The sequence below is a fragment of the Pseudochaenichthys georgianus genome, chromosome 5 (genome assembly GCF_902827115.2).
Source record: "Pseudochaenichthys georgianus chromosome 5, fPseGeo1.2, whole genome shotgun sequence".
Classification (NCBI taxonomy): Eukaryota; Metazoa; Chordata; class Actinopteri; order Perciformes; family Channichthyidae; genus Pseudochaenichthys; species Pseudochaenichthys georgianus.
This window is the reverse complement of record NC_047507.1, coordinates 19,697,129-19,723,764: the sequence shown is the minus strand read 5'-3', so window position 1 is coordinate 19,723,764 and position 26,636 is coordinate 19,697,129. Positions and strand designations below refer to the sequence as shown.

Below are 26,636 nucleotides of genomic sequence, written 5' to 3'. Positions count from 1 at the left end.
ATTAGAATTTGATCACTGATAAACAGGCTTAAACAGAGTTTATTCAGGTCCGTCTCAGACGTCTCTTACATTTGAGGTGTGTTCTGCGGCCCGTCATAAACATCTTGATGGCTTGAATCTGGGTCAGGTGTCGGTGCTCGTGCTGCTCCTCTGTGTTGCAGTAAGTCCTGTGGTCCAAACAGAGCCACAGTGTTACATCACAGGCCTCCACATCCCTGATGAACACAGAGGGATAACCTACATAACGCATGATCGCCCGCTCCCATAACTCCAGCATTACCATTCATCTGCCAGGGCGACATCTGGCTGTTCCAGATCACGGAGCCCTGAAAAACACAAGTCAGTCACGCTTCAGCAGTGCCAGCCTGGGTGGACTGATACAAGAGCCCCAGTCAGAGTGACATGCGTTTCACTGTATTCACTAAATGACAGGGTTGGAGTGACATACCGGCTTCAACTGAGACATTTCCTCTGAAGAAGTACTTCCCATGACCTCTGGAGAGGGCCACCCCAACACTGGAGACACAAACACAATCAAACTTTAACTGAGACACAAACTGACAGGAAATCATTTCAGGAATGCATGGCCACTCTTCCCTCACCTGAACGGCGTTCCTTTGATGTCAGTGTAGAAATAGTCATTGTGCATCTTCAGGACACGCCTCTAAAAAAACGAAAAATAAATGCAAATGAGATTTACTCCTTAAATTCAGAGACAACGAAGAGAACAACCCTCATCTGATAGGGAGGCATTAAAAGTCTATGTGCAGCCTCACCCCTCCATCCACCGTCTTCTTCACCTCCATAGAGAAAGTCCCTGTCCTCCTTTTCACCATAGCGTTTCGTAGCTGAAAGATAAAGCACTTTAAAAAGCACATAGAGCAGAGAAGTCGAGGCTGGGTCACTGCAGCACACTGGATGCAGCTGCCATGTCACTAGGATACTGATAACAGAGTCATACCGTATAAAATGAAATAGTAGATCCTTTACTGGACAAACTTATACATGAAGTCCGGTAACAACGTCAAATCAAGGGATTTTTTTTAATTGCAGTCAAACAATGTTGCATGTGCACCAAAGTACATCTAGTTACTTATATGCCACTTCCGTTCTAAGTTTATGTCGTTAGGTAAATATTGTTGTCCGATATAAACCCAAGATTATGTTATTCATTTAAAAAGAAAATGGAAATTGGAAAATGAATAAAATATATAGCGTTTTTGTAACTTGATGCAGTATCAAAAAGCATAATACCGCTCGAAATAACATATGTTTTAGGGCTCAGGCACGTACAATATCATCTTTGTCTTCCCACTCCACCTCGGAGAGATCCACGCTGCTGTAGTTGGGCTTCCTCCTCTTCTTGCCATCCTGATACTGCACAGGGGAACAACATATAAACACTTTAATGATCCATTTTATGTCATGACATTTTATTTTAAATAACCACGCAAATCTGCATGTGACAGATCGTTGTGAAATGTATGAGCTTGATATTAAAAAGCTGTAATCTGTCCTTTGTGTTTGGATGTTAACATGAACACTTGCTGTATGCTCTTATTTATCAAGCCTCGCTATGAAGGGTTTTGCTGTGTAATTATTTAACAAATCATCTGTGAAATTAACACTGTCATGTAAATAAAAAATAATTAATATGATTGATAGGATTTCCACGCTTAAATACACCAAAGCATTAAACTGTACATGTCAAACTCTGCTACAGTATGACATCTGCTCCACAAGAAACAACCAGTCAATGACTACAACCACAGCACAGTTTTAGCCACAAGGAGACACTCACGAAACACACACACACACACACACACACACACACACACACACACACACACACACACACACACACACACACACACACACACACACACACACACACACACACACACACACACACACACACACACACACACACACACACACACACACACACACACACACACACACACACACACACACACACACACACACACACACACACACACACACACACACACAGTTGCACAGAGAGGAATAGCACTACACTGGCACACACAGAGCTCCTGAGGAACCAGTGGTCCCAGGGCGAGCGGCTGTGGTCTCTGCCAGCGAGGGTTAAGTTACCTCTGGGAAATCTCAGGCCAGTCAGCCCTATGAGTGGCCTTTATCCCTGCATGCATACATCAAAGGAAAAGGTGGGGATTACAGATATATACGTGCCCATTGAGCCTCCTAACACATTCTTTTTCTGTGTGCCCTTACTTTTTTGTATACAATTTCATGGAAAAAACAAAAAGGAAAACTGGGTAAAGTCAGGGAATGTTGTGAGATTGTTCTGGTTTAAAAGCCATGTTAAGAAAGTGAGTTACCAAAGGCCTGAGGTCCGGGTGCATCAGGATGTAGCCATTGTTTGTGATAGCAAAAGCGTACCCATGGATTCCTAACTGGAGACACAAAGTTTGATACACAAGGAAGAAGACTTCAATAATATATTCACAAAATGAAATTATGTATTCACATTTTAAAGAACAGCTGACTGTACCATATGTTTAGGGATAAGCTTCATCAGCTCCTGCAGAGGGATGTCTGTTCCCGCAACCCCCAACAGAATCCCCTGGTTCTTCTGCATGAGGAGATCCAAAACACACACACAACTTTAGATGAAATCTGCACGAACATTAACCTCAAGCTCCTTAAATGCTGGTGAAAGTACCAATACCACAACATAAAGAAAACTCTTTTACAAGTACAAGTCCTGATTTCCAATCATACATCAGTAAAAGTAATGAATTATACCCAAAATGTACTTAAAGTATCAAAGGTAAAAGCGTGTTACATATGAAATGTCCTATGTCACTGATATGTTAATATAGATGACCGTTTTAGATAGTACTAATTAATCAATATGTTTGCAACAAAAAGTAGCCACATCAAAAACGATTAAAAGCCATTGTTTATTCTTTAATAATGTATTCAATTGAAGAGGTGTATCATATTTTATGTGTGTAACTTGCAACTGAAGCTGTCGAATAAATAAAGAGGATGAAGAAAGTAACTATGTCAATATTTTTCTTAAGTAAAGTACAGATAGTTTCCAACATCACGAGTCACGTTCACTCACCGTTTCATTCTTTGTGCTGAAGACAGGCATGGCGACTGTGGTCATCAGACTTGGGCCCGATTTGTCCTTCAACTGAGAAAAAGAGAATTAGAAACCGTTGAATCTTTACCTGAGTAATCTCATTTAGAGGAGTATCAGCATGCTCTCTGATCAGGTTTGTTAGCATCAGTCAAAAACTGCTCAGAGAAAGAAGCACATTTAAAAATGATGGGAGAACTTTTAGATTGACTCAGCATATATTCATCAGCACACCTCATTAATTCTTAACAATAACAACACTGTACACATACACTGAATTTGTACAGTGTTTTATTCAACACGAGTAGACAAGCTGAGACTCCGAAGAAAATGTGACTTCTTCCTATTACAGCAACATCTACAATAATTGCAATTAACGATGTTTAACACATTTTAAAAAATCAAATAAAAAGAATAGCCGCCGTGGAAATGTTAATCAATGTTTGCCTGCGAAGAAAAAGCAATTTTGTTGGTTACAGCAGCTAATTACCAGTGAAGAGGCAGCCTAATTGACATGAAATTCAATTTAAATTCCCAGATAGAAAAGAGAGAAGCATGAGTTATTCAGCAGAGAATGACAGCTTCAGGGCTAGGTAATAAGAAGCCAAAAGTGTCTACAAAATGAAATACTGTGGTAGGGAGCAGAAAAAAAGTTCTCACTACATCCTGGTACTATTTGACACCGAATTACAGTGGGGCAAAAAAGTATTTAGTCAGCCAAGTTCTCCCACTTAAAAAGATGAGAGAGGCCTGTAATGTTCATCCTAGGTATACCTCAACTATGAGAGACAAAATGAGGGAAACAAAATCCAGAAAATCACATTGTCTGATTTTTAAAGAATTTATTTGCAAATGATGGTGGAAAATAAGTATTTGGTCAATAACAAAAGTTCATCTCAATACTTTGTTATATACCCTTTGTTGGCAATGACAGAGGTCAAACGTTTTCTGTAAGTCTTCACAAGGTTTTCACACACTGTTGCTGGTATTTTGGCCCATTCCTCCATGCAGATCTCCTCTAGAGCGGTGATGTTTTGGGGCTGTCGCTGGGCAACACGGACTTTCAACTCCCTCCAAAGATTTTCTATGGGGTTGAGATCTGGAGACTGGCTAGGCCACTCCAGGACCTTGAAATGCTTCTTACGAAGCCACTCCTTCGTTGCCCGGGCGGTGTGTTTGGGATCATTGTCATGCTGAAAGACCCAGCCACGTTTCATCTTCAATGCCCTTGCTGATGGAAGGAGGTTGTCACTCAAAATCTCACGATACAAGGCCCCATTCATTCTTTCCTTTACACGGATCAGTCGTCCTGGTCCCTTTGCAGAAAAACAGCCCCAAAGCATGATGTTTCCACCCCCATGTTTCACAGTAGGTATGGTGTTCTTTGGATGCAACTCAGTATTCTTTCTCCTCCAAACACGTCTAGTTGAGTTTTTACCAAAAAGTTCTATTTTGGTTTCATCTGACCATATGACATTCTCCCAATCCTCTTCTGGATCATCTAAATGCTCTCTAGCAAACTTCAGACGGGCCTGGACATGTACTGGCTTAAGCAGTGGGACACGTCTGGCACTGCAGGATTTGAGTCCCTGGCGGCGTAGTGTGTTACTGATGGTAGGCTTTGTTACTGTTAGCTCTCTGCAGGTCATTGACTAGGTCCCCCCGTGTGGTTCTGGGATTTTTGCTCACCGTTCGTGTGATCATTTTGACCCCACGGGGTGAGATCTTGCGTGGAGCCCCAGGTCGAGGGAGATTATCAGTGGTCTTGTATGTCTTCCATTTTCTAATAATTGCTCCCACAGTTGATTTCTTCACACCAAGCTGCTTACCTATTGCAGATGCAGTCTTCCCAGCCTGGTGCAGGTCTACAATTTTGTTTCTGGTGTCCTTTGACAGCTCTTTGGTCTTGGCCATAGTGGAGTTTGGAGTGTGACTGTTTGAGGTTGTGGACAGGTGTCTTTTATACTGATAACGAGTTCAAACAAGTGCCATTAATACGGTTAACAAGTGGAGGACAGAGGAGGCTCTTAAAGAAGAAGTTACAGGTCTGTGAGAGCCAGAAATCTTGTTTGTTTGTAGGTGACCAAATACTTATTTTACTGAGGAATTTACCAATTAATTCATTAAAAATCCTACAATGTGATTTCCTGGATCCTTTCCCCCATTCTGTCTCTCATAGTTGAAGTGTACCCAGGATGAAAATTACAGGCCTCTCTCATCTTTTTAAGTGGGAGACCTTGCACAATTGGTGGCTGACTAAATACTTTTTTGCCCCACTGTAATTAAAATAAGAATCCAAATGAATTCCTGCAGAATCATACAGGGTCCTGGTCGCAGTCTTTCTGTTGTCAAACTGAACCGTGAGAGTCTCAAGTGACGCTCAGAGGGCTCTGCAGGATGAAGCCTGACATAATTAAGCACATGAGCGCCGTTAAAGTAGGTCTACTATTCCCTCACCTCGAGCTGACACAGCTGAGTGTGCCTACATCCTGTGTGTGTGTGATATTCATTTGTGTATGTGCATGTATGTGAAGAAAATAGCTGTGCACTGCAGTGTGTACTCTCCAACTTGACAAAATGAAGAATGGTGGGTCCTTAAATTCATCACAAGAAACACACAATGGAAGTGGAAACTGGACTGCTTTAGTCTACGCACACACGCACGCATGCACACGCACGTACGCACACGCACGCACGTGCACGCGCACACACGCACATGCACGTACGCGCACGCACACACACACACACACACACACACACACACACACACACACACACACACACACACACACACACACACACACACACACACACACACACACACACACACACACCATGTATCCATCACTTCAGGGGACATTACATTGACTTACATGCATTTCCTGGAGACTTATCCTAACCTTAACCATAACCAACACATGCCTAACCCTAACCCTTACCCTTAACCTTACCCTAACCCTTAACCTAACCAAGTCTTCACCCTAAAATTAATGATTCCCCTCATGGGGACCTCCAATTTGTCCCAATTTGGGAGGCGAGTCCCCACACGTGACTGTGTAAACTGATTTAGGTCCCCACAAGTAATGCTAGGCCACACATACACACACACACACACACACACACGTCCACACTGCCCTCCCCCTCCTCTCTCCCTCTCCTCTCCCTCTTTCTTGGTCTCCCCTCCAATGTCAGTTTTATTATGGGCTTTAGGAGATAAAATGCAATGATCCACGGAATGATGAATGGTGTGTCTGAGTCTGAGATACAAGAGCACACACTCCAGAGGACAATCTCCCAGCCCTTCTGTGTGCATGTGTGTGTGTGTGTGTGTGCGTGTGTGTGTGTTCATTGTCTCCATACTGTTACAATGAATGCTTCCCTGCTGCTCCTGCCCCTCAGAGTCTCTTCTCCTCACCTTAGACTTTGTAAGAAACGGTAAAGCATAATGTTGAAAAGTAGGACAGTAAGCGGCTATTTAACCTCTCCAGTCACTTCCACTTTACACAACATGATTCAGATTTGCAGGGTCCCAGTGGAACCCTTTCATTTCATGCTCATAATCTCCTTCTTGATCCTAGTTCATAACTTTTACCTACAGCGTCTGGTCGATTTCTTTTTCGGTAAGACAACAAATGTTTTTTTACAGTAACGATTCTACCTGAAAGCAAAGCTCCGAACACATTTGGATATTTACCTTATGAGCCTGGGAAAGCTGAAAGGAAAGAAGAGACGCATAGAGATTGAATCGTGAATTAGAGCCTTCACATTTTGCATTGACTTTGTGGACGCAGATGTACAATGGGGGTGGGGTGGGGGGGGATCCATGCAGATTAATGAAGCTCATAATGAGGAATCATTCCAGCAGCATGAAGAGTAATGATGAGAAAGCAGAGCCACACATGTGCACACATACTTTATGGTGCAGGGATGGACAATAAAACATGAATCCTGCAACAAACTACAGCTTCAAAATGTGGAAACAAAACAGGATGCTGCACTGTACATAAAAGCATGCACTGTAACTCATGTACAAATGTAAATCGAGAATAAGGACTCATAACTTGAACAATCAGAGGAAGTTATGATACCGTTTCTACCTAACAAGTAAAGCACTGAAACACTCACAGCACTGTCCACGTAAGCTTCAGTCCACACCGTGTCGTGCTCGTGGTCGATGACTTTCGGGCGGCTCATGACGTGCAGATATCTCATCACGTTCTCCTGAACATCTGCTAGCGTGGAGATCTGACTGAAATATCCTGAATATAAGAACACATGTATATTACCTAAAATAAGGCAAAACATCTTACATGTGGAGTTATGTATTTGGATTACGGTAATGTTACAATACAAAACAGATTTCGTGCCCAAAATAATCAGCAAAATATTATCGCAATATCTATAGAAAACACGGAAACATTTAATCAATGCTACCAATTTGACTTTGTCTCTTTTTTGGCAAAGAAATTACACTACATTTGTGTGTGGGTCCTTGGGGGAGAGAAATGAGAACAGAAAGCAACAGAAATGTTTCCCAGGACCTGGATTTTTTACATTGTTTGAAAATGAGTATCTAATTTTTTAAAGATTTTTCAATACTGGTGTATTGTGACTAAGATTACACTTCACTGATATCTCGTGATCTGATGATCTGGACGTATTCGATCAGCAGCCTCCATCATAAACTTGAATAAAAGTGCTATCACAAAAATGTGTCCAAGTTTCCCCAGTGCCCTTACATCATCTTGTTATATGCTGCTGATGTAAACACTCAGTTTACAGTGACACAGGTGCCATTTTACTCGTGTCAGCCTCTGCTGTTGCTGACAATTACTCATATTGGACATGTAAGGTTATTCCACAGTGGGGGTCTGTATGGGGAAGGATGTTGGGGGCTTGTTTCCCTACAATCCCTATGTGATCTGTTTTCCTGCCTGTGACTTTCCCTTCCAGAGGGCACTCATCCACAGCGTTGACACGTGGGAGCCATCAGCAGCGAGTAGCCGAGGGGGAGACACTCTGACAGGAAGAGGGATTAGAGCGGATTGACCTCTGACCCCCCCCCCCCCAAGTGCCACTTCATTGCCTCTTGGCGAAAAGAGTCTGAGCCAGCACATACACATACATGCACACACGCAAATACACACCACTCACACATACACTGCCTAACCACACGGTTACCCACACATCCTCAACCGTCGTCGTATCACTCCACAGAAGCATCAGCTCGACTCTGACAGGAAGCTGTCCTGATCAGTGTTTATCAAAAAATCCCAAACCTTTGTTGGCACAAGCCATCCACTTGAGGTTATCAGCAAATGCAGACTCTCGTCCAATCAGGTATGGGAATATTCGCACCTGTGCAGAGGACACATGGATGTCGACAGTTTCAAAGATGGAAGGATTACAAAAAAACATGCAAAGTGAGGCGACTCCTTCGTGCTTTGTCTTCCTGTGCTGATTCTATCAGGCTTTGGAGCAAGAAGTAGCTGCATGTTTTTACATCCTTGTAAGGAAACACTAAGCTGCTAAGCTGCTTTTTTTTATCATTCTATCAACTATCATTCACTCCATTTTTGTCTGTGTGTTTAACAATAAGCTTTTTCTCAGTTTGCTCATTCTTTAGCTGATTTCAGTTCATGTTCTTTTGTCGGGGTTTGGCATTAGGGCATGTTTCTCTGTCCTTTTCGAGAACTCAGTGTGACATTTTGTCAAACCTGCACGGCTCATTGGCTCCAGATGCTTTGCTAAGCATGAAGCATATAGAAATCAGTGAATGGCGGCCCTGAGGGTGTAAGGGGGGGGGGGGGTTATTCAGCCAAATACTGCCCTGTACCCTGCCACACACTGCCAGCACACATATGCTTGGTAGGACTGAACAAAAGCCCCTGGGCTGTTGTTTTTATTGCTTTGTGTGTGGCACAGCAAACCATTTAATTTCAATTGCATTTAGGTCTCACAAAGGGAGGTTAACAAAAGATTTTAAAGTCGTCCTTGAGTCCAGGAAGAAAGCAGAGGGGGGGGGGGGGGAGGGACAGAGAAAGAGCTGCTTGCACTGTAAAGAAGGGGGACATGTTGCGTTGTAATGCACCAACACATGAAAAACTGCATATGACATAGATGGTGCCTTACAGAGTTCTGAGTGGTAATGAAGTAATAAACCAATTCCTCAAAACATCAAGACAGGAGCTCCAGCTGCCATTAAGTGTTCAAATGTACATTTATCCCTGCTGTAAGAAACATGCTGAGCAAGCAGAACATTCTGAATAAGGACATTAATAACGTTTAAAAAATTGACACCGTGAAGAACAGAAGAGAGGGGGAAAGAAAGAAAGAAATAAAGAAAGAGAAACCCACCTTTCTTTCTGGCCAGTTGTACTTCTCAAAAACGTCGTCATACATTTCTGTCGCCCCGTCAGTCACGAGCATTATGGCCTGGCTGCACAAACTGCCACGTCCAGTTTGATTAAACTGCAGAAAGACATAAAAACCAAGATTTAAAGTAAAAAAAACAAAAATATAAACTATATGCATTGTTATTGAAACATTACACAAACAGAGCTGTCTGTTTCCATTGTAAATGACTTTGCAGCCATCAGCCAATACAGTACAGATAATGTCTTGGTGAATAAAGAGTGTGCTCCACTTTATTCTGATGCCAGAAGATGCATCGCAGTAATTAAGTGGTTTATTGACCTGTAACAGAGTCAATGTGGAGAGAAAAAGGAGGCGTGGAGTGACACGATGACGGGATTAAACCTGCAGAGCTACTCTCAAATCACTGAGGCCTTCAGATCTCTCTGAGAACATCTTGTAGAAACTGTGATGCCATGTCATGTAAGACACATTACATGTCTGATAACTGTCTCACCACTCTACCAGGATGTATATGTTCTGGCTTCATAATGGCTGGGCACAGTCATTCCATTATGTCCGTCGTACAAAACATATACAAGTTCATTATTATAATTTGTTTGAATTGTTATCTATTATTTTATGTTCAATTATAGGAAATAAACTCTTAGGTTAGAAGTTCATCCGCACAATTTTAATGAAATGTTAATTGTTTTGCTCACAACAGACCTTTTTTTCACAGTTAACTTTATGATTTGCCGCAGGAAAAAAAAAGCTCAGGTGTAATTAATCATTTTAGCAGTTGGTCTCTTTTATTAAGTTACCCAGAAAGCAGTGACAGTGAGCAATCATGCACAATGAGTCTGACACTGGAGAAACTGACCCATAGTTTCATTTATTTGATCCGTGTTCTCAGTAAAGACGTCGTTGCAGTGAGCATCCCGCAGTTTGTGTGAAAACAAGCTCAAAACTCAAATGGCTGATATGAGAGGGTCAACAGCTTCTCTGATGTCTTCGTTTTCTCTTTCACTTCAGCTCGTTTCCTACCTGCATCTGCTTCTTTCCCATTGTGTAACAACCATCACAGCACATACACGCTATGTATGCTTTCCTTGCTGGTGTTGCTGATTTGAGCATGCTCTGAGTTTGTTATGTTTATTAAAAATAAATATATTATTTCTAATGTGGGGTCTTTATTCCCTGAGGCAGTGACAGAGTGAGTGTCTGTATACTGTCTGCTGCTGAGCATCTGTCCTTCAGCTTAGCGCTTGTTTGAATATCATGCCATATGTTTCAGGATTGTAAGTAAATAAGGATGAGTAAATCTAAATGTTAACGATAAAAGACATAATCAATGACAGGGATCGTTAAACAATTGATGCTGATACAATCTAATCAATCTCCACCTTAGAGAGTTAAATCAATGATCTTGTTATAAAATCATTGAAAAAGGGAAAGATTTGGGAATAGTATTATATGGTGAAGTTTTATTATGCTCCCTTTTTTAGTATTCTTCCACATCATCTGCCTGTGAGAGGGGGAGACGGTGCCTTATTCAATATCGGTTTTTTTCTTAATCGTAACACTGGTGCAGTGCTCTTCAAGTGAAGCATGTTTCTCTTTGATGTGGTCTTTGACAGGATGCATTTCGACTTCATTCACTAGGCAGCGGTGTAGCAATGACTTTCAGCGGGAGGATACTGGCAACCTGATTACCATATTCATTGCATGGCTTTAATTAATCTGACAAATGCAGAGGTAAAAGCTGCAGTCCCTCAGCGGCGCAGGAAAGCTTGCCTGAAAACAGGGAGATAAAAGGAGTGCGGCGTGGCTCCTGGCCTTATCTGCTTTGTGTTCCAATCAGCCACGTTATTAATCATCAACATTAATTAGAGCCATTAATCATGATTCAGAATAGATGTGTCTGTGTTTGGACGGCGGAACAGGGATAGCACTGGAGCGTTTCGACAGCCGACACACCTCCCAAACGCTCAAATATAACCGACTGGAGTGTGCTACTTTTAATGATTAGCAGAGAACATGCAGAGGGTTGTACTTGAACACTTCCCTTCACTGAAAAAATAGTAGCTTATAAAATGAAAGTTTTCCCTATGTTCACGTGGAGTCCTTCAGTTAAATGAAACCTAAGCAGATATGTCATAACAGGGAAGATATTCATTATTGTAAGTTCAAATGAATCGATAAATAAATGATTAATGTTGGGAAAACGTATGAATACTCAACAGAATTGTCACACAATCTGTTAACAGTAGACTTTAGGGATATATTACTTCAGTGGAATATAGACTTGCTTTGTGTTTGCACAGCATCCCTATCAATGTGTCAGTCGCCGAGTGAGAGAGGTTTACTGTACGGGAACTTACTTCATTCAGGATTGTGAACGCTTCAGCCAGAGCGACGCCCAGCAGCCCGATCCCCTTAGCAAACAGCTTTTTCAGATGTTCGCGGAAATGCTAGCAATAAAAACAAATATAAACATTTCAAACATCAATCACAGAAATTCAAACTGAAACAATCTACGTACATTCATCACATATCAGAATGAACTCGACTCACGTCTTTATTGGTCCTGTCGGCTCGGACCAGAGTGCCATTCAAACAAGGCTCCACATAGTGGATCTCCTGATTATACTGTGGGATGCAAAAACATTTAGATACATCCATACATACCGAGAACTCCATACTTAACACAGAAATGTGACAATATTTTGTTAAGATTACAGACAGTGAAACCAGGCTGAAGACAGAGACATGCACAAACATACAAACAAATAAAGACACAAACTAAGGAAAAGTTGAAGTAAAAACGTACTGCAATGACGTTGAAGAAGTCATCATCTCCAAGTGTGTCTAATATGGAGGAGACCGTCTGCCTGGCGATGGTCAGCCTCAGTCCTTTCATGCTTCCACTCACATCGATTAAGATGACAACATCTTTAGGGGACGTTGCTGCTTGAATATACCTGGAATGTTACATAACACATTTTGATACCTTGTCACAGTAATAAGTAAGACGTTGAGAAATATTGCAGACAATAAAATGCAGTAACTAGAGCCAGAGCAGGTATGTAGAGGCTTACCACTTCCTGTTTCTACAGTCAAATCCAATCACACCATGTTCATCTGGATGCCACTTTACTCCTGAAAAGTAGATCAGAAAGTTAGTAAAGAGAAGGAATGAGAGATATTAAATCACAACATTTCACAGGTAATAAGCAACCTGAAAGACGAACTGCACCATATAGTGCATGTTGGGTTGTTTTATATTTAAAGCTGACTGTATTAAGTCATCACAAACAAATTATACTTTACATTCACAGGGAGGTTACCAACAATGCTGGAAGTTTAAAAGGCTTTGTTTTTTTTTAAATTGGTGACCATTAATTGAGTTGTAGATTAATTAAATCCTACATATATAACAGTGTAGATAGAAGAACCTTCAATTGACTAACAGAACAAATTCACTGTGTAAAAAAAAAGTCTTACATTCAAAATGTTTCTAATTACAAAAGTATCAAAAGTAAGTAAATGCATCATTAGCTAAATAAACTGCTAAATAGCCTAAGTGCTATATTACTATAGTGTTGGATCATAAATATTCAACTGGATACATTAAAAGCTATGAAAAACTTTTTTCTCAATAAATTATTTTGTGAGAAATGCAGTCCTGCATGGAAATACATGTTTTTGTAAAGGTTAGAAGAGTTGTCGAAACTTAAAGCAGGCGGCCTCAGATTAAACCACGTGTTGTCACATATCTCTGAGCAACACACAGACACAGTCCCGATGAAGGAGTTGCACTGTTAATTGCTCCATACATAACAACTTAAAATGGTTGATCATGTCACGGATATTTAGGATTATTGGCTTTTAACATGTACCTTGAGAGGGTTATTATTAACTGCATATATACAAATATACCATATGTTCTAAACTGGTCCTATCTTTTGTATAGAAAATCTTTATCTGAAAGGAGGGGGAAATAAATGAAAAGTGAAAAGTGCGAAATCTCCCTTAAATTTCTTTAGAGTAAAAGATAAAGGTTCAGAAAATAAAGGTACTCGAGTAAGGTTCAGGAGATGTTACATGCCCAAGTGCTTGAGTAAATGTACTTAGTCACTTTCCAATACTGTCCACGGTATAATCTACGTATTTTGGGGATCTATCTGTCTTTATTCATTTGAAAACTCTCTGGATATTTCATAAAGCAGGAACCCAGAATCCAAGAAGAGTTAGAAGAGTGCTTTTTGAATATATGATATACATGATGAATACATTGGTACAACTAAAGTAGTGTGGAGTGATCTCCCTAATATAAATGGTTTCAAATTAAAACACACCGAGTCTATATCTGTATTGTAATATCCTCATCAGCTGTCTTTCTGTCGCGCTACCTTAGCACTGCAGTGTTTCAATGTAACAGTCTGATGGGTTCGGTTGGATCCAGCAGCCATGCGCTGTTCCTCAGCACGACAGCAGACCCACACCGGCAAATTCTGATTAATTACAGTCTGTATATATGCATCCTCTCTGATGGTCTGTACAATTACAACATTAGCCAAATTACCCCTTTAGTGATTCTAAATCATTTGTCCTGATCTGGGTTTTTTTTTGTCTTGTACTGTCGTCTGATGGCTCTGGCTCTCTCTCTCTCTGGCTCTCTCTCTGGCGCTCTCTCTGGCGCTCTCTCTCTGACTCTCTCTCTGACTCTCTCTCTCTCACACACACACACACACACACACACACACACACACACACACACACACACACACACACACACACACACACACACACACACACACACACACACACACACACACACACACACACACACACACACACACACACACACACACACACACACACACACACACACACACACACACACACACACACACACACACACACACACACACACACACACACACACACACACACACACACACACACACACACACACACACACACACACACACACACACACACAGTTAAACGCAACGACAGACAGACAGACTGACGCATTGACAGCACTCACCAGGGTACTGCCTGAAGAAACCTTTGGCGCTCCCAAAGTACTGCCAGATCAGCGTTGAGTCTCTTTCAAAATTATCCACAAATACTTTATTCAGAGCCTCGGACCAGTAAACTCCGTTCACTATATCAGGATCTGAGGAGGATGTGGGGAAAAGGCAGATTAAACGTTAATTAAACGGTGATAATAGTCGTCATCATCCTGGTTACTATTACAGAGTGCACAGTTGACCTTTGTCCCTTATTGACCCCCCTGAAGGAGATACAAAGCCTGTGACTAAATCATCCCCTTCCCTCCTCCTGCTGGACGAGCCTCCCTTTGTGCTGTGTGCTTATGGGGAGTTCATTACAGCCAAACAAAAGCTGCCCTGGTGATTCACAGAGCGAGGTGACACACTCCGTTAAAAAACAAGAAGCGACTTAACAGCAAGCGTATGACAAACATCTCTCCCACCCCACCCCCTGCTCACCACTCTTTTCCAGTCTCCTTGAGAGGTCTGCAGTTGCTTTCCCTTTATGTTTGGACTGTTATTGATCCCACAACTCCACTTCTCCCAGGCCGTGACACTGATACAGAATTAGCTACCATTTCTCTCTCTCTCCACTTACTTTCCTCCCTCCTGTTCTTCTCCCAGTTCATCAGCCCACAGTGGGTGAATATCACTCACATGATGACAGAGCTCTCACCTTTGTTGTACATGTTGGTCGGCACCTGCACCACGCTGAGGCTCAGGTTGACTGACAGGTTATTGAAATGGTCGTTGGGCTCCAGGAGGAACTCTCCGCCGAGCTCTACGTTATTGCCCTCCTCGTCCACCTCATTGATCAGCACGGCGTTGAAGTACTCGTACTGAGGAAAAGAGAGAATAGTTTTACATTAACTGTAATAAAACTTGATATTGTGTTGGTATTAGTGCTTAAAAGATAGGTTAGTTTAAACCAAACTAGCTTTAAGCAATTCTTCCGATCTCAGATGTAACTGAAGGAATGTATCTTGCTTAAATCATTCTTCCATCAGGAAAACCTATCAACAATTATCTTCAAAAAGGGATTTTAATGTAAGTGATGGAGTAGAAAGATATCTACTCTAAAGTTCAACCAAAGTCTGAGCGTTCCAAGTACCCTCTAAAGAATACGGGATAGATTTTATCACGGCCAGTATGGACAGGAACAACTATAAGACTAGGCATCTAGGATTGTAAGTTCTGTAAGTACTTAAGGGGTTACACACTTTTCCCTCATAAAGTTAATGCTTTTCTCCCACGCAATATTTATCAAAACATATAACTATGTGTGCTTTGTCCTCACAACAGAATAAGCTCATAATAACGAAAGACAAAGTAAAGATGACAGAATGAAGTACTGCAAATAAAGCAAGTATCCCAATAAAATAAGATAATAAAATAGGGTTTAAATGATTCATAATTACATGGCTTCCCACAATCTGGAAATATTACACAACATGTTTATATTGCATTTATTTGAAAGAGGCTTATGACTAAAAGTATCCAAGTAATTTCCTCCAATTACAAACAACATTTGTGATACATTTGGTGGCTTGCTCAGCGACGCTTTGCTTTGTGAAATGTGTATTCACTACAGCAGCTCTAATAGTCAGTATCATGTAGGGAGGAAGTGCAAAAAGGACTTCATGGCTGCTAGTGAAAAGTATTGCCTCTTTAAAGTGAAACTCAACAGTTTGTCTGTCCTGTCCTTCACTACCTGCAGAAGAAGGACTACCTCATCTGAGCGGCCTCTCTGTGGCCTGTGCTTCTTATATTGGCTGCACCAAGAGAGGGAGGAGGAGAGAGAGAGAGAGAGAGAGAGAGAGAGAGAGAGAGAGAGAGAGAGAGAGAGAGAGAGAGAGAGAGAGAGAGAGAGACAGAGAGAGAGAGAGAGAGACAGAGAGAGATGGGTGATGGACTCTACAGCATCACACTCGGGGGAGGCCGCACGGGCATCACCATCAAGCAGCCGCTGACAGCTCATACCACGCCTGAGCAGCTCCCTGACGAGCTGCGGCAGGGCGGGTGGTGGTGGTGGGTGTTGCTGCAGAGGGGAGCAGCGGGGGAGAGAAACGTGCACCCTCAGCAGAACTGATAGTGCTGTAGAGAGGCACGTTAACCACCAGGGTTATTACTGTAGAGCAGGCCATGGGACACTGCAGCTCTCTGAGACGCCCCACCGACTCTCGCACCACCGCAGTTAGCTGGAGGCCCTGCTGCAGAATGAGGAGCTACATTACGGGCTACTGGGTCTTAATGTGTACCGCCAAAGTCTGGAGACAGTTGGTCCAAATAAGACTTCTCTCTTTTCCCTGAAGGTTTAACAGGCCCTGACTTTGCTGCGTTTTCTATAACGAAAAGCTTCGTAGTCGAATAACTTGTTTAGAAGCTGCGCACTGATTTTTTACGGATCACATTGTTCAAGGGGATGTGTTTTTTTAGATGTTCGGTACAGTAATATTTGAACCACAAAAAATATACTTTATTTTATAGCACAATCCCCCTTGTATAGTTGTATCTTTGATATAGGCAAAATACACTCTGGACTGTACTATAACAAATAACTACATTCTTTTTCTTAAATATGATTCTTAGAAACCACTGTGATAACAGCAACCAATAAAACAAATATAATCATCTAGCATTTTAATAACATACTTCTCTTCCATTTAAATGAACGTAAAATACTAAACATTCATTTTAAATCACACAATACCTTTTATATGCTTAAAAGATGTAAGGGGAAAAAGCAGTGGGCCTTTTCCTTAAGGCTTCTTAAGACAAGGTTTTGGGACAAAGGTTAAAAAGAGCTTGAATGCAGACAAGGAACATTAAATGCAAACACTATGCGCCTTAATTTAAAATGATAATGTAGATAACATTAACATTTCATATTTCTGACATATATCCAAATGTTCCTGATTTTTTACATCAGGCTCTTTTTCTAGGTCCACATACATGTCGAGAGTTAAAGGTTAAGCTCTATTAGAAAACATGAAGCCAAAGAAACTTTAAGCCAATAAACATTAATGTAAATAACATTTTAGAACCAAGTCTCTTTTTGCAGATTTTATCTGCACACCCTTGAACTTCTGACTATGATCGGGTCAATGCAAAACACCAACTGTCCTGACACGAAGCAGCTGAGATAAGAGCAGCCGGCTTATCTCATTGTGGTCAGTGAAATGGTGCATGAAAAATGTGCAGTGTCAGGGGAGGCGAGGCTGGCTAAATGATGCCACGAGGAGTAATATCATGACATCACATCATTATCGCAGGATATTGAATTTTCCTTATTATTTTTATGGCCTTTAAGATGAAATGTCTTTGATGGGCCTGTGCTGAATACAATAGCTTGAAAAAAAAATTAAATCTAAAAGCTTAACTTAACTAAATCATTTATTGTCATATAGAGGTATTTAAAAAACTAATTCATAGTTAGAATAGAAACATATATTTGACCTATAAAAAAAATCCAACGCACCTATCATATAGTATATTTTGCAGAATTGTTATGAAAATGTTTTATCTAAAATATATTTTAAGTAATTTGTATTAATACTGGTGTTGTATTATATTTTTGGAGTCCATATATATTGTTCAATTTAAAGATTAATGGTTTGAAAGATGAAGAGATATAAGAGATATATTGTCAATGACATTTGGAGAAGGAAGCCTTGTTTAAAAAGATGATAAATAACATTCATTAAAAATATGTAATAAAAACAAGTCCTATTGGCTTCATGCATACATCTTTCAGTAAAATATATGTTTGTAAATAATTAGCTTTAGAGGGGAAATCCATACGGTATGGAATATGTATTAAAGAAGAGGTAAAATATGATTAACGATAAAGGCTTAAACTAATAAATAACAATTCCTTAGTCAAAAATGATCAGTCGTTTTTTCGTAGAAAGTGCTCAAACGTGGAAACAAGGAAGGGAAATGCATTCCTATGATGTAAATGCGACTATTAACTGTAAAGTACCGTCGTTATTTCAGTGTATTGTTGCTCGAGTGGGTTTCCAATTTAGAGCCATGAAAGTGAAACAATGCGCCGCGCAAAAGAGTTTCATTTGTCTTTGTCCGGTGAGAGACAGAGGGAGGGAGAGACAGAGAGGGAGGGAGGAGAGAGAGAGAGAGAGGAGAGAGAGAGAGAGAGAGAGAGAGAGAGAGACCAACAAACCACAGAAATACTGCATTCCCTCTGCAGACACTTGGAGGCTCAGTGTGCCGTGGAAATCCGCACTGTGAGAGCCTCTGAACAACGTCCTGAAGAGCATTCACTGTAAAATACTCTAAAATGAAAATCACTGCAGGCCGACTTCTATCTCCATTTTTTTAAATCGCTGCCTTAGTCACAAAGAACGAGTCCTAATCATCTCTCTCCTGGAAAATGTTACTACTTTAATCGAAATATTTAACCATGCATTACAACCTGCAGCACATCTTTTAATTCTGCATTCATCAGGACACATCTGCATGTAGCCTAGATCGCTCACCGGCTGCAGCAGCACAGGCTTGCTTTGAGCAACGAAAACATGTAAAAACAGTCAGTGTGAGTTATGGCAGCATGGCACTGCAGCCTTCAATATGTGCGCCATTGCTTATAAAAGAAGCGTTATGTTTCAAAGCGCTGACAGGACTTGAGTGTGAAGGGCGATGCCAACGCAATTAAAGACTTTTAGGGCCTATTACCCTTCTCTAACCTTGCAGCATCTCCTCCCTTGCCCAACTAAAAATAATGCATCCTGGTCCAACACGATGTCACACCTATTTTAAAGAATAATTATATCCCTCTTTACTTTTCTTTGTCGGGGACAAACCTCACCTGCAGGTCGGGATTATCTTCATGCTGATGGTGCGCTTCTTCTGCCGCCTCCACCAGCCGCTGAGGGGCGGAAACGGTGGTTAATAATGTCTTGTAAAGGCAATGTTATAGGTTAAAACATACATGCAACTCAATTACAAAAAAAACGTTGATAGCATTCGCTATATCCTTCCACAAACTTCGACTAAATCCATTTATTCCCAGAAGTCTACACCCCTCAGCTCTCTGTATTTGTAAAACGTGCTTTTTTTGCCACTCAATTATTTTCAACTTTACAAAATGTCATTCGATTGAAGAGGAACATGATGGAGGACCAATGCCTGACTTTAGATTAATCTTTGGACGGAGTCCATGTCCATCTTTTTAAATTGAACTCAATAATAGGTTTTGTTGACAGAACTGTTAGTTTCTTCCTCTTGGCAAACCTTGTGTTATTTGTTTGTAAGGACACAAATATGCATAAAATGTAGGGCAGTCATACTGTGGAGTGCTCTGTGAAATGATTGATGGAGGCAGGATTTCATGCAGCGATAATAACTGGATTCTGTAAAATGTGCTTTGCTCTGATTTTCCGGGGGAAATGCCACCTAAACGTTACAGTCACAGTCACTCACATCCTCGAGCCAGGCAGGTAATTAACACCTCTCACATGTGTCAAAATAACTGCTATATAAACACAACTAGGGCGCTGTGGCAAAATGCAATTGACCTTGCGGTGAGATTTCATGTCGTCAGCAGATGGAAAATAAAAAAATAGCATCAAGGAATAAATATATGTTTTTCTGATTTATAATAGAGAATATGCATGTTTTAAACCTGCAGACAGGCGACCTACAACACTTTATTGAGGTCACTTCCTCATTTTAAACTCCTTTTCAATTTGGAGAAAGTGATGACGTCATTAGTTTAGGAGCTAGCTTCACACGTGTAGTGTTTTTTTTACGACCGTTACATCTGTGCCATTTATTGTTTTTACCTAATTAAAAAAAAAATGCCCTTATACGTCGATGTATCTCATGGAATACAATCATGTTAATTAAATTAAGCGTTTTTGTTTACGTGTCATTTATAAACTGAGCTGTCATGAAGTGTCGCACACATGGGATCAGGCGAGGGGAGATAAACGTTATCATTTCCCAGCAGTCCCTGCGAGGTGCAGCATTACAATGGTTACAAGCTCCTCGGCGCTGGGGTCACAGACAGGCTGCTGCTGGGAGGCTGACAAAGGCTCAGGCCTGCAATAAATTACATGAGACCATATTCAAAATGGACCTTTCCATTAACAATGAGATGTTGGTCTTTGAACACAGCACAATAGTCTGCTTTTTAAGTGATCATGTGCTTGATTTAGGGACTGCAGGAAGGCCTTTTGTGGTTGAAAAAAAAAATCTTACACTTTATAAGAAAACATATGACAGTCCCCATTAATATGTTTCTTTTGACCTTTTAAGACACAATGCAGCCTTAACCAAATATCACACACCAATAAAACAGTGTTCTCCCCTTTTAAACCATCATTTACCAAAACAATAATGTTCACATAGTCTCTCAATCACACATTAGTAGATTTAGCAATTGCAGAAAATGATGGCAAGCTCAATGACATTCTGCAGATTGTTCCTGAAATATGAAATGCCTTTTTTTAAGAACATATTGCACATACCCTGGTTGCCTCTGCTTTTTTCCAGAACACTTCCTCCAGCTTCAAAGCCAGGTTCTTGACCAGCTTCACACCATCAATTTCTTCAACTCTGACTGACTTTTCAGGTTCTTTATATTTCTGAAAATAATCAAAATGTGGCATTCACACATATATTCACACATATTGTAACTCTTATAAAACTGGCTGCAAGAAAAAAAACTGCTAACCTAATGAGTTAATGTGGTTGATTAACCGATCAGGATTAACACATTAGGGGTGAATTAAATGTCCACTTAAAACAAAAAAAACAGATAAGATAATTAGGATAATCCTCTTTCTGTGTGCGTTGTGCAACATCTAAAGCTGTTGATTCAAGGAACAAAGAACAAGAGCACTTTTGTTTCCCAGCGTCCCACTCCAGAGAGGAGGGGAATTGTTAAACAAGGTTTATAAGAATTCACATGTTGGCTGACAAGCTGCATGCATCCAGTCTCAGATGAACGGTTGATAAAAACCCTCCCTGCAACACAGAGTGATTGATAGTCTTTATCCCGTCGCAGTCATTGGCTGCACATATTGCTCCTTTATCTGTGATTGGCTGGAGATGGCCATGTTGTGTGGCCGGTATAGGGGGCGGGGCTGGATCTGAAGGCTATGCATGGTAAGAGGGTAATTGAAATGGAGTCAAAGCACAGGAGAAAGATAATAACGTGTCAAGCTTGGGCGATTCTGGGTAATGAACTACACCTCACATAATGCTGATTCTGCTGTATACACAGGACCTCCAGTGATACAGAACAAAGCCTGCCACAGCTCGGAGGAATATAACATTACATAATCCCAAAACCTGCCTCACACACACACACACACACTCTGAAACACAAAGCAAATAAAAACCTGATCCTCTCACGCCGTCCAGTCGGATTCCTATAATCCTATCTAAAAATTATACATGGGCCACGTAAGGCACACATTCAAACACATTAAACATCGCTGGGACAAGACGCACACAAAAACACACACTCACCAGTACATGAGGCGACAAATTACCTACTGAAAGGAAGAGTGTGGGCTCTCAGTGAAGCAGAACAGTTCATTTCACGCCTGTCCTCCTCGCCTCAGCACCCGGAGTCCCCATGCCCCCGCATCCCCCCCGCATCCCCCCCGCCTCCCTACGCCCCCCCTCACACTCCTCCAGTCATCAAGAGGAGGTTAAGCCCCATCCATCAAAAGCACTGATCATGGTTATTGATTAGAGCAATGACCAAAGCAGGAGGGAGGTGGGGAGCCTGTGAAGGAGCGGCGTTTCCCCCTCTGCAGAAATCTTAGTAAAATCGGGTAATTCACCATAAAAGCATCTAATGATCAGCCTTAATGACGAGCCCCTAACGACCCGTCAGCTCCCTCACAGCTCACTGCTTTGTGCTGACTGGCTCGGCACAGTTCTCTGCAGACATGCCTCCATGAACAGGAACACGGACAAAGTGCTTACATACACACAAAAAGAAAGGGGACAGATCTGCAGGGCATATAGCAAAAACAATTTGTACAAAGATGAAATATAATTGGGAAAACATTGAAGGGCATTGCTTCAGCCTCCACCACATGATTGAATATTAAATCTTATTTGATATTACTGTCACCTCAGTGCAAGGAGGTCCTAGGTTTGGACCCAGGAGTCGCTTTCGATATGCCGTTTGAAAGCTCTCCCCATGTTTGCGTGGACTTCCTCTGATTCCTCCGCTCTCCTCCCACGCTGCGAGACATGCAGCATTTTTTGGGTTAATCCTGCCCTTGACCGGGGATCCGGGCTCAGAGCTGGAGTTGGTTCCTGGACGTGGTGCTGTGATGGCCCACAGATCCTAAAATAGTGAGCAGGGTCAAATGCAAAGGATTAGTAAGTGTGTCTCATGGTGTAACTTAACCTACAGAAAGAAAGTAAAGATTCGTCAAAGTCACAAAAAAACAGGGTGTCCCAGAAAACAGTTTACACAGGATTTATACTTTGCACGAGTGACGCAGTCCTGTGATAAATGACAGCTCTTACAATGAAACCATGTTGTCGGAGAGGTGTTAATTCAATTCTACTGTCATTCTGTGGCTAATGTACGAGGTGTTAGTGAATTAAAGATGTGACATTAAAAAGTGTCTCCAATCTTTTCGTTCTTTCATATTGTGCATGCAATATACAATAGAGTTTAACTCAACACTACACCACAAACTACAGCAGAACATCTGAGACAAAACTGCTAAATAGTCAAACAAAAAGCAAACATTTTAGTTACAAATAGTTATAAATAGTTTGTGGCATGTCCTACAAAACCCAGCAAGCATTACGTTTGACCCCACAGAATAAAACAAGCTTTAACTGCTGATTAGACAGAACAAATTGGAAATGTGAGTCGCAATCCTTCAAAAGCCATTATTTAGTTTGGTTATAGCCTCAAGTGCCAATTGCCTACTGTATTGGTTTGAGGTGTTATGTACAGGTACACAACCCGTCATCCGTTTTACCTCTTCAACCCTCTTTGTACGTCCTTCTCTTGTTTTCCTTTATACAGTTTATGTTGTTTCCCAGTTCATTATATGTGTAGCCAAATCCAATCGTTGGACACATATAATGCACACGTTTTCCAGAACATTTACATTTGATGTAATGATGCAGACATTCAAACACAGTGTGTTGGGTGTGTATATTTAACATGGTCATTAAGTATCCCCAGTCGAAACGAGTAAGAATGTAAAACAGAGTGGATATCCTTTTCCTAAATCTCTTTTGCAGTCTGTTAGCAGGTGTATTATAATCCAGTCTGACTCCTTGTATTTGTACATAATAAGGAGAAATGTACAGCTAAAACCAGAGTCAATTCAGATTGAATGTCTTTTAAAACAAGTACAATTGCTGGCAAGGGTTAAGTAGACTTCAAACACATTATAAGCCTGCTGATGAACAGACTCAGCGGAGGCCTGCGAGCACAGAGCACACATGTGCCATCAAGTGGTCAGAAAGGTAAATCTGCTGCAGCATCATCACTCAGTCGCTGCTGACTTCACTCATCATATCAACACTCCCTCCCTCACCCACTATCGAACACATCCACACACTTATTCAATTTGTCTCCTTGTCACATTCATATCCAGAGGTGGAAACTCTTGACTCCAGAGAGTTAACTGGAGAGATGAGAAGAGATGAGATGAGAGAGGAATCAGAGCCGTGGTTAATGGGCCGTGTCAAGAACAAACACACATTTGCGCAAGCATACACGCATACAGACACACACACGGAAACACACGCATGCATGCACACACAAACACACACACATGGAGCCTTGTCCCTACTAAACACACCTGAGTCTCTACAATGCATCAGCATTCATCTGAAACACCAAAATGTCTCTGCAGCCATTACAGAGGGAATACAGCATTACATTGTACAATGTGTGCATCAGACAAAAAGGTGAAAATACATTTGTTCAGACTGGGTGATAAGAAAACTACCTTTTGAAGGAGTTGGGATCCAGAATATTTTGCAGAAATTGATTTTATTTCTCCACCAAATGCAGAAGCCCAGAGCTTCACGCTAGAAAACAAAACAGACAAATAACTGTTTAGTCAAAAATCTCCTGAGTATGTTAAGATGTGAATAAAAATGAGTAAATAAATGTTAAGGAAATTGATTTAATTTTTTCAAAAAACCCCATTGATAGTAAAGTAAGTACATTTATAGTAAATAATATTAGATGTTATTTTGAACATCAGTTAACGCTTTGAATGTGTTATCATTTTCTTCCACTGAATACTTCCTGTCCTCTCCTCACCCCAGCTCCTAAATGCCTTTATGCTCTCCTCAGCTGTCACTTTCTTTTAGCTTTTTTTCCTGACACGATCAGTCAAAAGATTATGGTCATGGCCCATTGTCCCTGACCTTCACTCTCCTGACAGAGGATTGCTTGTAATTCTGATGATCTATACTGTAGTTACTGGAGCTCCTTCCATTAAACTGCAAATTACTCTGGCTGAGCCTGCAGTGGAACACTGTACCTAAACATTTCAACAAGACGCATTTAAACGCCCTTAGAATTTGTTTATAGGATTGGGAAATTGTGGAAAACTACATTAGGAAAAGTATTTTATAATATATAATTAAAAAAAATAATAAGGATTTGCAGTTCTGAACAGTGTTTAACAAAAACAGCTGTTCTGATTTTCAACTCAATTGATGTTCTGTTTGTAAGGGTTTGAAAAAGATGTTGGGATATTAAACCAAACAAACTATTAAAAGAACTTGCAGGAAATGTTACTGCAATCTTTTTTGCACATTTTTGCACAAAATGTTAAAAAAAAAATATAACTCTCATGAGTGTAATCCTCAGTCAGATTCACTTTTTGAATATTTACATATTGGACTTTTATTTAGAATTTTCCATACTCTTCTCAGGTTTTAGAAACAATTTGAAAAACAACATTTCACAAAAGCTTTTGCAATTAGAAAAGATAACAACCGTCTACTGCAAATAAGATCTGCTTTAGAAAGACAATGTGATTCACTAACAGTACATTATTGGCATTATATGTGGACTATTGGAAATTATTAGATTACACATATAAAGGCCCGCAGCATTGAGATTGCAACTTTGCAACTTTAGAAATGTTCTTATAGATAAGAAGGTCATTTTTTGTTTCGTTTAAAATAATTTCCTTTTTATCAATTGGAATTTTTAAAAATGTGTGATAAAAATATTTTATAGTTAAAATGGACACATATAATGATTATTATCAATTGACTGATTTATAAATTGCAGCCAAATACTAAATATAAACCTCTTAGATCTAGCAGTTAAATCAACATTTCAGTTTCTCTACATTTTGTTATTTTTAGTCATGCTACTTTTCTTGCAAAAATGCAAATGTGTCTTAACTAGGCCTGTGTGTGGTGTGGAAATAAACATACAATTAAACTTCACTTCTTAGTTTAATTGAATTCCACTTGAATGCAAATAAACGAATCTATCTGTACCTGTCCCTGTTCTATCCTCTCTCTTTTTTAAAGGGGAACAAAATAATTCTGCATTATTAATGTCTACATTTCCTTTGTGTAACAGATCAACCTATCAGGTAACTCATGTGAAACAAAGTTGCAGAGGTGCTGCTCACTCACACTGACAGAGGGATCCCTGGATGTGACCCCGACACCTCCACCACATCCAGCCCGACGAGGGTCCAGAGCAGGAGCAGGCTGCTGCTACTGCTGCACATGTGCGAGAACAGGAGGCTCCACTTCCCCAGCATCTTCCTGAGAGAAAGTCTCTGTACAGTAAAAACAATCCCGTCTCAGCCCCGTGCTGTTCTGCAGGACCGGTGCACCGTCTCCAGCCGCGAAACTGCCCGCACGTACCCTACTGTATATGAGAGAGAGAGAGAGGGAGAGAGAGAGAGAGAGAGAGAGAGAGAGAGAGAGAGAGAGGAAGAAAGAGAGAGAGATATATAGAGAGTCACCCTCCAGCCTACGCTGCTCATTCCGCCTTTTTACTCTGAAAGGGGACCCCCCCCCCCCCCTCATCCGGCTTTCTGCTGCAGGACCTTTTATTCCTGTAAACGTGTCGTCTGCGTTTCTGCACC

The 26,636-nt window shown here is 40.9% G+C and overlaps 1 protein-coding gene across 1 annotated transcript in view; it reads right to left on the bottom strand.

The window, feature by feature from the left end:
* Positions 1 to 26,306, bottom strand: part of cacna2d3 (calcium channel, voltage dependent, alpha2/delta subunit 3) — a 33,506-nt gene extending 7,200 nt beyond the window's left edge. The window contains exons 1-24 of the mRNA XM_034082068.1: positions 26,176 to 26,306; positions 24,516 to 24,597; positions 22,661 to 22,879; positions 21,039 to 21,155; positions 19,376 to 19,435; positions 15,227 to 15,389; positions 14,544 to 14,675; positions 12,589 to 12,649; positions 12,321 to 12,471; positions 12,065 to 12,139; positions 11,872 to 11,961; positions 9,491 to 9,604; positions 8,413 to 8,491; positions 7,259 to 7,392; positions 6,828 to 6,845; positions 3,116 to 3,187; positions 2,537 to 2,617; positions 2,364 to 2,438; positions 1,294 to 1,377; positions 777 to 848; positions 603 to 664; positions 449 to 516; positions 281 to 326; positions 70 to 167 (exon numbers count right to left, since the gene is read on the bottom strand). Of these exons, the coding sequence (XP_033937959.1) occupies positions 70 to 167; positions 281 to 326; positions 449 to 516; positions 603 to 664; positions 777 to 848; positions 1,294 to 1,377; positions 2,364 to 2,438; positions 2,537 to 2,617; positions 3,116 to 3,187; positions 6,828 to 6,845; positions 7,259 to 7,392; positions 8,413 to 8,491; positions 9,491 to 9,604; positions 11,872 to 11,961; positions 12,065 to 12,139; positions 12,321 to 12,471; positions 12,589 to 12,649; positions 14,544 to 14,675; positions 15,227 to 15,389; positions 19,376 to 19,435; positions 21,039 to 21,155; positions 22,661 to 22,879; positions 24,516 to 24,597; positions 26,176 to 26,306 (2,284 nt within the window). The remainder of the gene's footprint in view (positions 1 to 69; positions 168 to 280; positions 327 to 448; positions 517 to 602; positions 665 to 776; positions 849 to 1,293; positions 1,378 to 2,363; positions 2,439 to 2,536; positions 2,618 to 3,115; positions 3,188 to 6,827; positions 6,846 to 7,258; positions 7,393 to 8,412; positions 8,492 to 9,490; positions 9,605 to 11,871; positions 11,962 to 12,064; positions 12,140 to 12,320; positions 12,472 to 12,588; positions 12,650 to 14,543; positions 14,676 to 15,226; positions 15,390 to 19,375; positions 19,436 to 21,038; positions 21,156 to 22,660; positions 22,880 to 24,515; positions 24,598 to 26,175) is intronic.
* Positions 26,307 to 26,636: the final 330 nt, after the last annotated feature.